The sequence below is a fragment of the Apaloderma vittatum genome, unplaced genomic scaffold (assembly GCF_000703405.1).
Source record: "Apaloderma vittatum isolate BGI_N311 unplaced genomic scaffold, ASM70340v1 scaffold13331, whole genome shotgun sequence".
NCBI classification, from domain to species: Eukaryota; Metazoa; Chordata; class Aves; order Trogoniformes; family Trogonidae; genus Apaloderma; species Apaloderma vittatum.
The window spans coordinates 37,460-54,061 of record NW_009697455.1 but is presented as its reverse complement, the minus strand read 5'-3'; the positions used below and the strand labels follow the sequence as shown (position 1 = coordinate 54,061).

Below are 16,602 nucleotides of genomic sequence, written 5' to 3'. Positions count from 1 at the left end.
CTCCAGGGATGGCGACTCCACTGCTTCCCTGCGAGCCCCGGCCCGAAGGCTGAATTAACGCCTCCTGGGCACACCAACACTCCTTTTCCGTCCTTACGGTTATTTGGTTTTATCCATACAAAGTAAAGGGACAGAAGTGATGGGTTTTTTTCCCTAAAGTGATGGCAGAAATGTTCCCAATTGGTTCAGGTCCCAGGAGTAGATGTGGATTGCTGTGATGTTTCCTAATATATAGGAGAAGAAAAAAAAAAAAAAGCACTAAACGCCTCAATTCAGAGTCAGGATGGATTTTTAGAACCAAAAGCTTCCGTCCTGATCACAGAGCAGAGAGGAAACGCTTTCCCTTTTTTGTACTAGGTGTTTCCAGGCAAGGCAAGTGCCTGGCACCGGGCACTCCCCAGCCCTCCCCTCTACAAAAGAGCCTCCCTGCTTTCAGAGCAGGTCCTGCGGTGGAATAAGGCATTGGGCTGGCACTGGGTTTTGTTTGAGACGCTTTGCTCAGGGTTCAGAGCTCCTTCCATCCCTCCCTATCAGTGTCAAGGGCTGGCTGGGGTCCCCTGCAGCATCCCTCCCCTGCCTGCTCACAGGTCACCAGCCAGATCCACCCCTCTCTGATCACAGGCACCTCATAAATCCCTTGGAGAAGTCAGTCAGTGCGGCTCCTGGGGCTGGTCAGGCCCCAGCTACATGCAAATGTAAAACCCCAACCAAACTGACAGTTTCTACTGGGTTCCCTCTGTTTTTTTGTTTAATTGGCATTACAAGGATTGCACTTTCTGATACAGATTATCTCTGCCACCTATACAAATAACTTATAATCCATCTACATCATTTACAACTGTACAGAGTAAACTGGACAGACCACGCTCCAACCCAGTGCGGGGTCTTTTGGCTTTGTAAGCATTTGCCTTGTGTGCCAGGGTAAACACACACCCTAGTGAAGACCCAAAGAGGGAGAGGTGTGAAGAGCTACTGGTCACCCCTTAAACCCTGTGTTACCTTAGTAGCTCACAGAGGGAAACAGCTGGTGCAGGCAGACATTTCCTGACTTGTTTCTGAGTCTCCTGTCTAACTTCAGCTTCCTTCAGGCCTGAAACGTTTGCTGCCTAAGTCTGGCATTGCTGGGCATCGACAGTTGTGGCTTGTGGGGTGAAAAGTGCTGAAGAACTGAACGTTGTTGCTGAGATCTTGCAGCCTCGTGACTCCTGTGGTGGGATGTTAAAGCTTGGGGGCAGTGCCTAGCTCAGCTGGGAGTGAGGGGCTCCTTGGACAACCTGCAAGCTCCAAGTTCTGTGGAAAGGAAACACACCTCCCGTACCCCAGACTGAGTTACTTGGAAGGTGGGCTCCTTGTTCCAGTGTTGGTTAAACCGAAGTGACTTTCCAGAGGTGCAGCTCCTCAGGGCTGGGCAGAGGCAGCACAGACAGGACAGAGGGGTGGATTTGTCCCGAGCTGTCAGGGCTAACGCGGGGGTTTGCCAATGCCACTGCAGCTGGGACAGCAGCACGCTGCAGCACAGAGCTGGCTCCAGGGACTCCCCATCGGTGACAGCCAGAGATGATGGGCAATAGCTGCTATGCACGGACACAAAGCTAAAGGACACTTTCTTTGGGTTCTTGATCCCAGGAAGCATCCCGAGTGAAGGCAGCCCAGGTAGGGAGTTACCTGGGAGCCAAGAGAATAAAAAAATGGTAGTGTCATAGAAGGAATGCCCTCAAATCCCCTCCCACATGAATTTAGGGAAGACTCCTCGGAGACACTCCAGAAACCATAGATGACATTTAGAAAGCAAATAAACACACACTTTGTTTCTCCCGTTATTTCAGTCAGTGACAAACTGGAATGAAGAGAGGGTCCTCCAATACCATTATCCTTAACGCCGGGTCAGTGTGAACCCAGTGGAATCAGGAGCTGTGCTTTTGCCACAGCCTGGCCCATCTGCAAATCAGAGGAGGGTTTCTACACTGTGGTAGCAGCAGAAGAAAGGAACGAAGAAGTCTTGCAGGCATCCTGCCCATCCATCAATCCCTGGAGCACGACTCCACTCTTTGAAATCCCTTACCCACGGCGGCAAACGCAGACCCAACAGACCGAAGGCAGAGGTGTTGCTGACCTCCCAGAGGAGGTTCACTGCTGCTGGGGTTGTAAGTGGTTGTTCCCAGGATGTACAACTGGAGGAGCACAACCGGCGCTCATGAGGCTCCGGGCCAGATGTGGAGAAGTTGTGTAGCAAAGCTACAGCGAAATCCTGGGTGGACTCAAGGGTACAGCTCAGGCGTCAGGGCTGTTGTGCAGCCCCTGTTGTGTGCTCAGTGAAGGCTTCTTCAGCCTGAGCTGTCCTCACCCTGCTCATCACTGCCAAATATTGCACTTAATTTCCCGTGTCCCTGTTTCACACCATTCACCGCGACTTTGAAACAACAGTGGGTTTTCCACTGACTTCCACAGAAGCTGTGTGCTCTCCCAGTTATGGTCAGGCTTAGAATGATGTTTCCTAAACCAGTCAGGGCAATAATTGCTGATTTGCCCCAGCATATCACTCTGTGCCAGAATGAAGTTTCCTGTGTAGAACCCTGCACAACAGGACCTGATCCCCCACCAGGCTGTGAGACATTACTGTAATAAATATTACTGATAGTGACTGCTCTGTGATCCACAAGCACAGCGAGTGCCATCACCTCAGCTGTATTTTCCCAGGTCTTCCCCAAGTGAAGAAGGCCAAAGGTTTTCCCTGACTTGTGCAAAAAATTAAAACTCAGTTCTTCAGCAGCGCTCTGCCCCTTGGCAGGGGAGCGTTAGCTGTGGTTGCCACTGTCGTTCAGTTTTACAGGTGTCTTCCCTGAGCCCCAGCCATCCCTGCTGTCGCAGCTTTTTACACCAGTACCATTGTAAAATCACTGTTGGTGGCTTTTCTTTTTTCTGTCTCCTCTGTGATGATCCAATGTCACATCTCTCACATCAGCTTTTACTCATTTTCTTCACTGGATGACACCTGCAAACGTGTTGATAGGCAGCAGCAGAGACTTGGGCATGTATTTCGCAAGCCCCACATCTTCTGTTCCGTGCAAGCTCAATTTCATTGCTCTGGTCTTTTGCAAGCAGTAACTGGGCTCTAGGCAGGGGGACACTTCCACGCTGTAAGAGCACAAAAACAGATTTACTTTATGTGCAACTCCACCTGTGAGGGTCAGAGTCTGATCTCAAACTAAGTATCAAGTCCCTCCACCAACTGCTGAGGGAGGGCTGTCGTATTCAGACGGTGCAGCTGCTTTTCTGCTTTTTCAACTGGTTTTGGCTGGAAAGGTGAGCTGAGCTGTATTAGTGTTTGACCACGAAACCAGTGTCCTTAGCCTGGCTCAGTTGGTAACATGCATTTTAGGTATGTTACTGCGTGGTCTGTGGACTTGGAACAACACGTTTGCTTCCAACACATCACATGTCTCTGCAACTACTATAGGCACATGGATCCTTGCTCTTTCCACAGGGCTGAATTCTCTCCTCCTCCCTTCATATGCTTGAGACACCCTGATGAGGAATGCGCTCAGCGGAGAGAGCATTGGCTCCATGATATAATTAAGAAGATATAAGATCTCTAAGACAAGGTACCTATCCCTTCACTGTTTTAACGGCCACACCTTAATTAAAATGGAAGAACCGGTTTTTCCCCCACAATCATCACCTGAAAACCTAAAGGTGGGCTTCCCTGGAGGAGCAATATGTTTGTCCGTGGGCCTTCTGTCATATATGAGGATCAAGCCTCCCTGGGAAACAGCTCTGCCACCTCAGAAGGGGCGCAAGCACCCCGGCAAGAGGCACAGAGCACAGCACGTGTGGTGTTCTCACCTGATCACATTCCTATAGGTTCTTCTGCTGTCCTTGTCCAGACACACAGTGAAGGGTCTCTGCTCCGTGCTCCTGATTTTGATGTCACGTGTTTTCAATCTGTTTGCCACAGCCTGCAATGAGAGGGGAAGACGAGCCCAGTGAGTGCTTCCCCTCCCTTGGCTGCACGGTGATGAGTGGGACGTGTACCGGGCATGAAAGGGACAAATGGTGACATTTCTCCTTTTTTTTTTTTTTTTTTAACCTCAGGTGTGGCACAAAGTTAATTCTTTAAGGAGGAAAGTATCTCTCCTGATCTTTTTCTGTAATTCAAGTTTTGCAAGGGCAAACTTTCCAAACTGGCAATGCCTGCACAGGTTGCAAGGCTTGAGGTGTCTGATGTGGGGCATGGTCTGTTCTCCAGGGCTGTGGTGTGTTTGCTGAGTAGTGTGGGCTGCAGTAGCTTGGTGTTTCCAAAAGCCAGGTGAAAATAAGCAAAAGTGTGCTGGCTAGCTAAAAACACAAGCTGAGACACTAGAGGCTGCAGGGCCCAAATGACAAAAGGCCACCTAAACTGCAGCAACATTTTCCCATGGGGCAGTGTGTCCTCTGGGGTCTGCTTGAACTCTCACGTTAAACAAAAAGGACAAGAGCCCAAGTTTTCAGTCCCATCTCTTGCATTTCAGTCTTTCATTGACGTTCCTGCTTTGTGGTTTTGCTTTGGTAAAATATTTCTCTGACAGTCTCTATTTTCATGAGCTCTGTGGGGATTGACACATGAGGTCTGGGGAGGGCCCTGCAGCTGGACATGTGGAGGCAATGGACTTGGCCGGAAAAACACAGACCCTCTCCCGTACCCAAATGGAGCCACAATGACTGGGGCTAAGCATTTTTTCCTCCCCTTTGTCTCGGGTCACAGAATAACCCCAGCATCAGCTCGGTCCTTCAGGGTCTCCTGAGACAAGATTCAATGTGCATTGCCCAGCAGGGATGGCATCTGGGGCTCTGGCTCAAAAAAGTGGACCTTTTCATGGAAAGTAATTGCAAAACACTCTCTGAGCAGGGTGGCCCCAAAGTCTTCTCCCCACAGAGTGTTTCATCGTTGCTCTAAGGTATTTCCACGCACTGGGCAATCCCTCCAGGACTGCAAGCATCCACAGCTCCTTACCGAGAACGATCGTCCTGACAAATTGTTGATCCTGATGATTTCAGTGATGTTCACGTTCAGACACACCAGGTCTGCAACAGAAGCAGAGTGTTAGCTTTAGACCATGGCACAATCTCGGGTCGGTTTACCGTGGGGCTGATGCCACATTCTACATTTGGGTGCGCCGCCAGGGACCTGATGGATACATAGGGCAGCTGAAAAGGAGGCCTCTAGCAAGCTCCGTAGGCTAAGGGTTTGCGTAGGATCATGCTCAGAGTGGAAACCTCAAACGCTATGCTAAGGGCAAGGTGAAAGAGGAAGGCTGAAGCAAGAGGAACATGCTGCTTACCCTAGACTTCGCGTATGCTGAACGTGATATTAGAGGGAGCCCTGAGCACGTTGTTCATGAGAAAACACACAACACAGACTGTGGTGACACCACTATATGCACGGCACTAATCCAATCCCCACAGCTCAGGCACAACTGGCACCAAGTGCAACGGTCAGATTTACTCTACCAAGCACCAGAAAACTCAGCAAATCCTTTTCACGTGGTTCCAAGTAGGAAGAATCTACCTTCAGCCTCGTCGGCAGGGATGGCTTTCATCACCAGACCTGTGGAGCGCAGGGACATAGCCAGTTCCTTCGCCCGGTCACTGACCACAACCTGCAGGAAAGGCTTTGGTAATTCACACTGGCAGAGAGATTAGACATGGGGAAATCTGGGAGCAGCTTTTCCCAAATGCAGGGTTAGCTAACAGGCTTCTAAAGTTCACCACGACTTTTCTGTCCCCTCCTGGAGGGTGATTCCAGAGGAAAGAAAGAGGGACAGAGCACTGCCTTCAGATCTGTGCCGTGCTGTGAGCGGGGACATTTTTGACTGCCAAGAGCCCCACTTACCTTTCTGTATGTTACTGTGAGATCTATGCCAGGACCATCCAGGGTCGTTTTCTTCTTGGTCATGCTTAACTCTGCAAGGAGGGAACCGAGTAGGATTGAGGTTTCACTCATCCCCACTGTCTGTGATCAGCAGAGAGGGGTCCTCCCGTGTAAAGCCCAGCTTGTTTCCTCAAAAAAGTAACGGGGCTGGTCCAACTTTAGAGGGTTCTGACACCAACCGAAGGCACAGCCTACAAAACCTGGTTGAGACCAGGAGCCAGTGACTAAAAGGTCTCCCATTTAGCCTGATGTCATGCACTCGAGAGGGAGATGGAGAGGTTTAGGGAAGCCTCCTGCTCATCAGGGAGCAAGAGACATTGCCCCATGGTATGGCCTTGACTGCTGCAAGCTGAGGAACAGGACATGTGGGAACCGGGGCCGGTGGAACACCCATCCAGGATGGCAGCCCCTGCTGCAGGGCTCAGCCTGGGGGCACTCACACACCTTTGTGGGCGATGCTCTCCTGCACCTGGGTGCGCAGCTCCGTGAGGAACACGTCCTCGGCCGGCTCCTGTGCCGGGTCATTGAAGAAAATCTGAAAGAAAGGAAGAACTCCAAGAATGGATCCTCCTATCAGCCTGTGGTGTCACACTGGGCTTGTGACATCAAAACCTTCTTCAGAGTCCTCAGGTGTGACATCATCAGAGGGAACCTATGACCTTGTCATGGCAGCCAGAAGGCCTGTGGGATGGAAAGAGTTGCTCTTGCTCTGCTTTTTGAAGCCCAGGAGCGTGGCAGCCCTCATGAGGAGGCGGGTGGATCTGGCCAACACAGCCACGAGCGGTGTCCCCTGCCACTGGGTGTCACTGCACATCCACAGATGAGCCTGCTCCCAGCCACCCACCCACAGGCAGCCCAAGTCTAGGGAAGCAGCTTCCCAGGTCTGACTGCGGCTGCTGGCTTAGGTCCTGTCTGATACACCTGAATCAACTGGTCACTTCAGACCTACCAATTATTTTCTTTTCATGGGCTTGTTTCAAGCAAAAATGTGAAGATAAGGTCTTGGAGAACCTCTCCTAGCCAGTCCTAGACCTATGGTCAGCTCCTGTGGGACATGACCCTCACTTCCAGGAAAACCCTCTGCAGCCAAAGAGGAACAGTGTGGTCTTAACCAAAAAGGCAAAACGGGCTTAGCATTTCCAGATGAAGCAGCATCACGCCCTCTATGAGAACAGGGTTGGCTAGGTGCCTCTATCTGAAAACCGCATCTGGAGTCAGTTCCTCTTCCCCTGCTTGAGTCACCCACTTTCTTGTTTTCTTTTGATTTTTGTCTTGGAGGAGAAATGAGTGGAATAAAAATTCACCAAAATAAAACATCAGAATCCCCAGCCACATGAGCTGAGGACTAGTGTTCACAAGCCATGTGTTAATTAATTCAGGTCCTGGTGATTCTCTACAGCAATTAAGAAAGCTCTTCCAGCTCTTTGCAAACCATGTGCCAGTTTGCTCATGCCATGGCTGCTGCTCTGCTGCAGTAGAGTAGATTAAAAGGCGATATGTGCATCAGTGGCACCCTGAGCTTTGAAGAGGGTAAACTGCCAGAGGAGCAGATGGGGGGTTTGATGTTACATGACCAAATACAGCAGCTTTTCGCTCTCATATCAAATGCCAGGCCTTGCTCTGGTACCATTTCAGAGAAGAGCTGGCAGGAAATAAATACAATGGTGCTTCAGGAAGCCCTGCAAAAGCCCTGCAAGTTACGGCAAGGCTTTGGCAAAGTCACTTAGAAAACTCCTGTTTGCCCAGAGCATCTAAAGCACCAGGATGTGACAGAGCTCCTAAGCCAACCTGAACCCAGTGGAGCAGGAAATCTGTGTCCTTACAGGGTAATTTCAAGGCTCTCTTTGCTGACCTGTGCCATCCTGAGACAGGTTTCCCAGCATCACTGACTCCAGCTGAGCTGTGCTACATGGAGGCACTAGACCCAGGAGCCTGGGAAGGAGGGGACAGGCCAGGGAGCATGGAAATCCAGGCTCACACCTGCTGAAGGCTCCCAGACCCCCTTGACTTTGTAGAACTCTGCCAGCAGTGGGGCTCTACAACTCCTTACAGGACCTCATGAAGGCACAAGAGATTTGACACCCACCTTCACAGCATAGACCTGGAGGCAGACGGGCTGGGTGCCCATGCGGACATAGTAAGCGATCACATCGGTGATGAACAGATCCGTTACAAGATGTTTGCTCGGAGAGGAAGGCTGGAGGAGGGAGCAAATCATGCCACAGTCATTTCTCAAAAGCAGTGCCACGAACCTTCACACCTTCCCAGATAAGTAACGAGCAATGAGCCATCACCCAGGGCAGCTCTCTCTAGTCAAATCAGACAGGAGCAGCAGTGAAGGCTTACACCTACCTAACAGCCTTTTTTTGCAGGCTGTCAATGGTGGCTCATACTGCTGGGAAATGCTAGTTGGGGGTATTACAGCAAACATCTAATTTACATTTTCTTTCTTGAAATCTGCCATGTCCTGTCACTTGGCCAAAAAAACCCATCACAGCAAGTGGCTCTTGTGGGCTGGGGCAGTGTCAGCCACATGCACCTTCCCAGCTGCAGTGCCCTGGCATGGAGAAAGCCTCTCTCATGGAGAAAGCCTCTCGCTGGCAGGGAGAAAGCCTCTATCTGGGGCCTGGAGGAACTCAGGGAGGCCCAAGCTCGTCCTCAGCTACTGCAGGTGAGTTTGGGAAATGGGCCAGGCTGGGGAGGTGGGAAGGTTTCTCTCGTACCATGGTGGCCAGCTTGGGAATCATGTGGCACAGCGTGTTGATGTTGCTCTCGTACCACGGGTCGGCTCTGCCCAGGTATCCGGCCACCTCGCAGAGCTCCTCTTGGCTGGTGGCAGCGTGATCCTGGGGGAGAAACACACAGCTCAGGATGATCGTGGCTCAAAATACCAGGGGCCGTAGAGGAGGTGGAGGGAGCTGAGGCATGAATGCTCCGTGAGCAGCTCCCTCATCCCCTTCCTTGCTTGAAAAATAAGTGGCATATTTGTCAAGACTCACAGCCAGCTCTGGGCCAGCTTAAAATACTGTGAGAAGTGCTTATTTATTGCTGTCTTGAGGCTGTCAGAGGGGAAGAGATGTGCCCAAGATAAACTGCAAGGTAGTGACTGCAGAACTTAAACTAGGGCCATGAACAAGCAGGCAAACCCCTCAGTGAGGGGCAGCTGCTTCCTCTAAGCGTTTGGGAGGTAAGAAAAGCATTAGTCCTTCTCTGAGCTCCTTCAATCCTCCTGTAGTTGGTGCACAGAGACAAAACCAAATACCACGTCTAGGCTGTGAGCTATTATCCATCAGGGTGGTTGGAGCAACGTGAATGTCTCTGGGACTGATGGATTCCTGAAACCAGCGTGCAAATTGAGCCCAGCCACCCTGCCTTGGCTCCCATCCTCCTTGTTTCGGGAAGAAGGCATTAATGGATGCAAATTCCTGTAATCTACCCCCTGCTCTTCCTCCAGAAGCACCATCAGCTGCTGGCGGCAGGCAGCAGGGCCCAGAGCTGCTGAGCCCAGACTCACCGTAACAGCCAAAGTGTTTGTCTGCCCCATCACAACCGGGATGTAGTAGAACTGCAGGTTCAGCCTGGGAGTCAGGAAAACTCGACGTGTTTCTCGTTTCCTTGAAATGGAAAAGTAAATAGCCATGTCACAAGGGGAAGGTGGAAGAACATGGCTCTTGGCCAAGGCTGGGCAGTGCCAGGAGACTGCAGCTGCTCTGTGACAGGAGCACATGCCCTCTTCAGCCACGTGCTTCGCCCAGTGTGACAGGGTGGCAGTAATGCCCCAAACCGAGCAAGGGGAGATGAGGGGGCAAGGAGTGACCCCACAGACAGGGCTGGTGGTGGGGACTATTATTCCCATCTGCACCCAGGTCTGCTCCCTAAGCTGCTGCCTGCACCGCCACCCAGCCCCAGCCCATGTTGCTCCCCTGGCTAAGGTGAACCAGCTGGAAAGAAGCAGCTGGAAAACAGCTTTCTTAAGGACTTTTCTCTTTTGTGCAGGAAAACGTATTGCCTCATTTATTGCTCAGTTATCCCATTCCACAGACAGAAGGGAAAAACTCGCTGTGTGCATCCTTTGGGCCAACAGAGCCAAACAAAGACGATGAAGTCAGATGTTTTTGGCTGCAAAACACCTGGGTCCCATCCTGACCCAGGAATGCAGGAGCCCAACCACGTCCCCAGCCATCTCGGTTGCTTCAACAGGCTGAAGAGCAAAGCCCGCACTCGGTCCTCCCTCCCCACAAGCCCCCAGGGCCAAAGAGGCTGTGGCCACCGGTTACCTCAAAGCGTGGTAGGCTTGGGCCAGGCGCCCCAGGACCCGGTCGTCCCCCAGCAGCACGATGCGGGCAGTGTGCAGCCTCTGGAGTGGGGTCACAGCGTCCAGGGGGGTGCCCGGTCTCCTCTGCAGCTTCGCCGGGGGTTTCACCCCCGGACCGTTGCAGCCAGCCTGCAAGAAGGCCACGCTCTCCAGCGGTGACGGCTTTTTTTTAATGCCACCCTTTCTGTGGAGTCGGTATTGCTCCGTTTCGGTGCTGCAAAGGGCGAAGGGCTCCTCAGCTGCTGCGGGCAGGTCTCGTTCGATGCCGCTGTCGGTGGAGAGCACAGAGAAGCGGGTCTGCTCACAGCATTCGCAGTCGGAAATGATGTCCTGGATCTCAAAGTTGTCCAGGTCCTGGCTTAGGCAGTCAGGTTCGCAGCTCTGTGACAGCGGGCGGATGAACAGCACCAGTTCCTTCCCTGTGGGTAGAAAGGAGTTCAAGGAGGGAAATAAAAACAACCAGAACCAGTCTAAGCCCTAGTCCTGCCCCAGCTTCCCTCTTTTTATGCAAACCACAAGGCCAATACCTGCACCAGCAGGTCCAAGAGAAGTCAGCCTTCCAGTCCAACTTCCCTTTGCATCATGAAGAGAGCTCAGGATCATGCAAATCAGGTATGCTGGGCATATCCTGCTGCAGCTTAACCCCCTCCTACTCCCCAACGAAGGGTCCTCTCCTCATCTCCTTCACCCTTCTCCCCCCTAATCCCCTGATCTGACCATAACATCCCACAAGAAGGAAGGCTGGCGCAGTCAGCACCTGTCTCCACGAGCTTGGCCCTTGGGCGATGGTTATGAGCTCAGTGCTCCAGAATCAGGGGTGAAGGACAGGTACAGGCTTGCCAGGCTCAGGCACCACCCAAACTCCCCACAGCTCCCCCTGGGTCACTCACAGAGCTGGTCATCTTCTGTCCAGAGGTGAAAGCTGATGTTGGGGTTGGGCAGAGGAGTGCCCTGCAGCCCTCCCAGGGGAGCATCACCTGGGGCAAACAAGGGTGCTTGTAACACACAGGAGCAGGTTTTCCGTGCAGGCGCGCGAACCCCCACTGCTGCCGTGCTTCAGACAATGGCTGAGGTAGCCCATGCTGAGCCTCAGGGGCTTTCCCACTGGTTGGCTTGTGGTCATCTCAGAGGTTGTAATCACAGACCTCTGCTCTCACAAACTGAACCAGAAGACGGTAGCTACACCATCGGTGGAAAGGAGAAATTAAGGTGGGGAAACTAAGGCATGGGAAAGGAAAGGACCTTGCTTTGCTGTAGACAGCAGAGGGTTTGCGGAATAAATAAAACAGCCTTCCAGCAACATCTCCAGTCCATGTGGCAAGACTTCCTGAGACGCAAGGGAGCCCACTGACCCCACCATCACTGGCTATTTCTAACCAGTTACGGCACTGGTAGAAGCAGTAAGAAAATTTAATAGCTCGCTGCCCCCAAAAAGAGATGGTCACACTCCTCTCCCTGCACCACTGGCTGTTCCTCCCCATATCTTGCACTGGGACAGTCTCCAGCTCTGTCTGGGGAGGGTATGGGGATGTAGAAACTTTCTACCAGGAGTAGCCAGGAGGAGGTAAATGACCCTAATTTTCCTCTGGTCTACTCCAGATTTGTGCGAGGAGCTGTGATGGATGGGGATGGTTGTTATAGTCTGTGCAGCTGCAATAGAACCTCCAGGGATGGAAGGAGATGACAGCACTGCTATCCACCATATCAGTACAAGAAGGTTTCGGGGAGGAGTGCACGGTGTCCCCTCAGTCTAAGCCATGGCAGGATAGATCTTATAGCAGCAGAGAGTCTGCCCAATCTCCTCCGGTTGACACCCATGGCACCCTTTGCAAACAATGGAGGCATGTCCCTGGGTCTCAGGGCAGCTGAATTAGCAGCAGACATTGCTGCAGACCCTTTCCTCAGGTGACAGACCTGCCTTCTGCTGCCACAGAAAGAGGTCACTACAAGGAGCCAGGCTGCAAGGATCTGATCCCAGAGATGCACACTGGTAAAGCCGAGGCAGACGGGAGGTAGGGACGGACAGCTGTAGGAGGGCAACAGGGAGGACGCAGCGATGAGGGAAAGGCCTGGAGCTCGCATGGCTCTCATAACCCAGCGTGGCTGCCGGGAGCTCACCTGCTCGCAAGCAGCTGAGGACAGCGCGGTAAATCTTCTCCAGCCTCGCCACGTGCTGGCCGCGGTCTGGCTCGTGTCCGGTGCACTCGACTGCCGACACCACTTGCTGGAACCAGTGCTCGACATCGCTCGTGGGCATATCCTGTCGTGAGGAGCAGCTGTTAGCACTCGGAGGCTTGAAAAGAGGAGCTGCTCCATGGGCAGGGCCGTGGGAAGGGGCAGAAAGAGGGCAAATGAGTCTTGCAAAAATTGTCATTTCACAGTGGAGGACGCAAATGTCCTCCTCTCCCCAGGAAAGGCTGGAGAAGGAGTGATGCTGGCTGTACTGCCTGCTTGAAGGGGTGTTTTTTTGGTTATTTTGCAGCTGATGGGCAGTGTGCTAACAGCTGCCACGACCTTGGGGAATCAGGAGCAGAGCTCGCAGCTCATGCAACCCTCAGGGCATGGGGACAGCAGACACACACAAAGATGTCCTTGGGGTGAAAAACACTGAGTGCCTCAGCAAGGTTCTCTTTCTGAGCCAGACACTTGCCTTTCTGTGGCCTCACAGCTCTTCTTGAGGAATATTTTGGAGAAACTGATTGCAACATTTCCACTGAGGTATTTTTGCAATGATCAGCAGCTCACAGAGGAGCCTGTGTCGTAGCCACTGAGCCCAGCTTTGTTGTGCGAAACTGAAGGCTCAAACTGAAGATTCAAAACCTCTGGCTCCTGCTGCAGCAACTCTTTTATATTTGAAGAATTTTTAGTTTTAACATCAGCTCTGCTCATAGCCCAGCCTTGCAAGTAACACTGGGGAGGGAATAGCTGGGCCAGGGTGTCTCTCCAGCTACCAGAAAATCTTCCCCTGCTCTGAGGTGTCTGGCAAGAGCAGGACCATTCAAAAACCACTTGTGGTGCTGCAGAAGTGCTGCTGGTTACCTGGAGTCTCGCCTTCAAGCCACTGATGTCGCAGCCCTCACCCAGGGCTGCCTGCATGGCGTGGAGGATCACATAGCCCATGCAAGCCCGGGGGCTCTGGGAGACCTGAGCTGCCTCCGTGTCGGTGACCAGTGCGTTGCAGATGGCTTCAGAGAGCAGCTCTGGATCAGCAAAGATGAAAATCCTGCGTGGAATAGGCAGATGGGAGAAGAGTGAGATGAGACGGGAAGAGGACTCCCCATTACTGATATCAGGGCTGGCACGAGCAGCTCACACCTCCATGATCCCGTGCAGAGAAAAAGGGTTGCTGCTGATATTCCTCTCCTCTGCTCTGTCTTCCCATCAAGGGAAGCTCCCTGCCTCCCAGGACCACTGAAATAAATTGGGGCACGGGGGAGGAATGTGCTCTAACAAGTGCAAATCTCACTTTAGCGAGGCACTGAGATGCCACCAAATTGTGTCTCCCAAGACCATGTACTGCCACATGGTTTAGGTGCAAATCATCTGTTCCATCTGACGTTAATTCAGAGTGAGGAAATGGACAGATTTCACTAGGAGACCATAAAAGCAATAAAAGTAACAACACATTGGAAAAGGTGCTACTCACTTTTCCTGATAAGGGTACGGGTCGCTTTTGAGACTTTGTTCGGAAATGACCATTCTTTGGTACAACACCCCTAACAAACACAAAAAGACAAACACGCAGGAGTCAGAGCAGGAGAAATAATCACACAACTCACCAGAGCAGCGCAGAGCTGCTCCTGGTTGTAGAGGCTCATGGTGGGTCAGGCAAGTCAGTGAACACCCATTGCTGGAGAGATGATGTCAAAGAGTCAAGGATCAAACCTGAAGCTAAAAATAGTCAAGGACAGAGATAGGCCATGCAACATAAAAAGAAAACCCCTTCTATTCAGGGACAATTTCCTGTATTTCCCTTCCTTTGTTTAGTGGATTATGAGCTTGGGAGTAGAGTCGGAAGCTGGAGGAAGAGCCCTACTCCTGGGTGGATACAAAGAGCACGACGCGTTTCTGAATCAGGAGAGATGTACTGTACCCTCAGCCAGCTCCGGGGTGGGGAAAGTACATCCACCCCATGCTGCTCAGGTGCAATCATCTTGTGAACCTCGTGGTGCTCCGAGAGAAGCCTCGCTGGAGATCCCCATCTCTCCACACTGAATCATTGTTTTACCAGAAGTCAGCGGAGAGAAAGGTGGACCTTGGAGCTCCGGGCAAAGCAGTACTGGGGAAGAGTGATCAAGGTGGTGGTGATGAGCTGAGACTACCAAGAGTGGCCCTTTCTCTCTAATTTCCCACGAGGTTTCTCAGTGCGTGTTGCACTGTTTTAAAAGATTGCTTTTAAAGACTCTTATTAACGAGAACTTTAACATGAACTTTAATGAGAAATGCAGAGAAAAAGGAAAATAGTGTTGTCCTCTGGGTTGCTTTCTAAAAGGGACTGTTCTTTGCAGAAACTAATGATGTTTTGGTGTCTAAAAACTGATGCACAGGTAGTTGAGGGAGAGCTGTAGTTCTCGTTTTGCCCGTACATGAGTTTCTCCGAGTAGAGTTCAGGCTGGACAGCCTGAAACTCAATCTCAGACGGAGACTTCACTTAGCAAAAAGGAGACATCTGAAAATTTACTGAGACACCCAGGCTGGCAGCATAAGCACCCTGTTTCCCACATAGACAGAGGGTGTCTATATCTGCCCTTAGGTGGGCTTGACTTGACTCTGGTGGTGCCTATAGCAGGAGGACCTCAAAGTTTTTTGCTAGTAACAAAGTCCTAGCAGCCTGAAATCAGGAGAGGGGAACCCACCCACCCAAATGCATCTCTAAGACCCCCACGCATTTGGCCAGCCCCTGCAGAAATCCCTGCCATGACTCGCTGCATTAGGCAAAGGCCAGCTCAGGTGTGGAAACCCCCTGAAGCCCCACTGCTGTTGCCTCGAGGCCATGAGCAATGCACCGTGCCGGGCACGGGCAGAACCCCAGAAGCCTTCCTACCTGGTGCCATCCTTTCCATCTTCAGCCTGGTGGCATAGTCCAAACCGACTGTGCAGAAAGGCTTGGGCAGGGTAAGCAGCTTCTTACAGAAGTCATAGACTCTGCCGCAGAGCTCATCGGAGATACAGGGAGCCTGGAGGGAGAAAGGGGCAGGTAAGGAGATGCCACAGGCTGTGATCCCTAATGGTGCTCTCCCCACAACAGACCCTGGGGTAGGAGGGTACAGAGCTGTGCCAAATTACCTATATGGATTCAAATGCAATATTGGTCCTTGCCCAAAAAAACAGGGAGGTTGGACTAGATGATCTCTAAGGTCCCTTCCAGCCTAGGCCATTCTATGATTCTATGATTCTATGATATGAAGCAGGATCAGGCCCTGCAATGGTTTGGAAACCTCCAGCCATACCCACCAAAGGGCTGTGGGCACACGTTTTTTTGCCAGGTTGCAACATCGTGCACAATAAACACCTCCACACAAGGGAGACTTCTGGAAGGACCTGTCACCCCCAGACATGTAACAGGTGACAGTGGCTCAGCCATCCAGCAGCACACTGGGAAACACGCAATGGAGTCCACCTGTGGTAGCTCCAGGGCTTTGTCAGGCAGGTGCTGGGATATTTCAGCACAGGAATAGGTGCTGAGTGTTTTCAGGTGGCCCCTCCTGTCGCTTCTGACACCCCCGGACCTTGCCCCAGCGCAGCCCATGGTCGGTTACCTTTATCAGGGCGTACATCAGGGTGTGCAGCAAGGGGATGATGTAATGCCTGAAGTCACCTCGCTCCGCCTGGGGAACCAAAAGGCACAGTCAGCACCTGGTGGGGTCCTGGGATGGGCAGGAGCACTGGCAGCAGCAGAGACTGGAGCTGGGGAAGCCACTGGAGCCTCTGGGATGTGCTGGGTTCTATCTGCTCAGCAGCTCGGACACCTCAGGGCAGCACAGGGGTTCATCCTGGTTTAGAGGTGATACTTCCCAGGTCACAGTGGCATTTGGGATCCCTGCGCAGGCCAGCAGGGCGGGTAGGATGTCCTGGGGCAGACAGGTCCTACAGGGTGGGCATCCCACGTGAAGCAAGGAGGGCTCTGGGGGGACATACCACAGTGCCACAGCCACAGCACAGGGCTGGAGGTTGCTGTTGGGATGTGGAAGCTTCAGGAGCTGCTGAGCTCATGAAGGAATTCCTTTCTGCTGTAAAAACTCATGTGGAAATACAAAACCTCTGTGAAAAGCCTGTCTTGCATTCAATGGGTGTGGGACCTGAGTGAGCAGGGAGGATTGATGCTCTTGCATCCCCATCCTGGCCCATGGGAAGCCAGAGGGATGCTCAAGCTGACACA

The 16,602-nt window shown here is 52.1% G+C and overlaps 1 protein-coding gene across 1 annotated transcript in view; it reads right to left on the bottom strand.

Moving 5' to 3' along the window:
• Nucleotides 1–2,978: 2,978 nt before the first annotated feature.
• The window catches only part of PIK3R6 (phosphoinositide-3-kinase, regulatory subunit 6), a 19,299-nt gene continuing 5,675 nt past the window's right edge, over nucleotides 2,979–16,602 (bottom strand). Inside the window, exons 4-19 of the mRNA XM_009877639.1 lie at nucleotides 15,983–16,051; nucleotides 15,268–15,400; nucleotides 13,870–13,939; nucleotides 13,263–13,446; nucleotides 12,342–12,483; nucleotides 11,114–11,200; nucleotides 10,186–10,642; nucleotides 9,423–9,522; nucleotides 8,632–8,754; nucleotides 7,995–8,105; nucleotides 6,353–6,443; nucleotides 5,870–5,940; nucleotides 5,546–5,636; nucleotides 4,991–5,061; nucleotides 3,844–3,956; nucleotides 2,979–3,135 (exon numbers count right to left, since the gene is read on the bottom strand). Of these exons, the coding sequence (XP_009875941.1) occupies nucleotides 2,979–3,135; nucleotides 3,844–3,956; nucleotides 4,991–5,061; nucleotides 5,546–5,636; nucleotides 5,870–5,940; nucleotides 6,353–6,443; nucleotides 7,995–8,105; nucleotides 8,632–8,754; nucleotides 9,423–9,522; nucleotides 10,186–10,642; nucleotides 11,114–11,200; nucleotides 12,342–12,483; nucleotides 13,263–13,446; nucleotides 13,870–13,939; nucleotides 15,268–15,400; nucleotides 15,983–16,051 (2,070 nt within the window). The remainder of the gene's footprint in view (nucleotides 3,136–3,843; nucleotides 3,957–4,990; nucleotides 5,062–5,545; nucleotides 5,637–5,869; nucleotides 5,941–6,352; nucleotides 6,444–7,994; nucleotides 8,106–8,631; nucleotides 8,755–9,422; nucleotides 9,523–10,185; nucleotides 10,643–11,113; nucleotides 11,201–12,341; nucleotides 12,484–13,262; nucleotides 13,447–13,869; nucleotides 13,940–15,267; nucleotides 15,401–15,982; nucleotides 16,052–16,602) is intronic.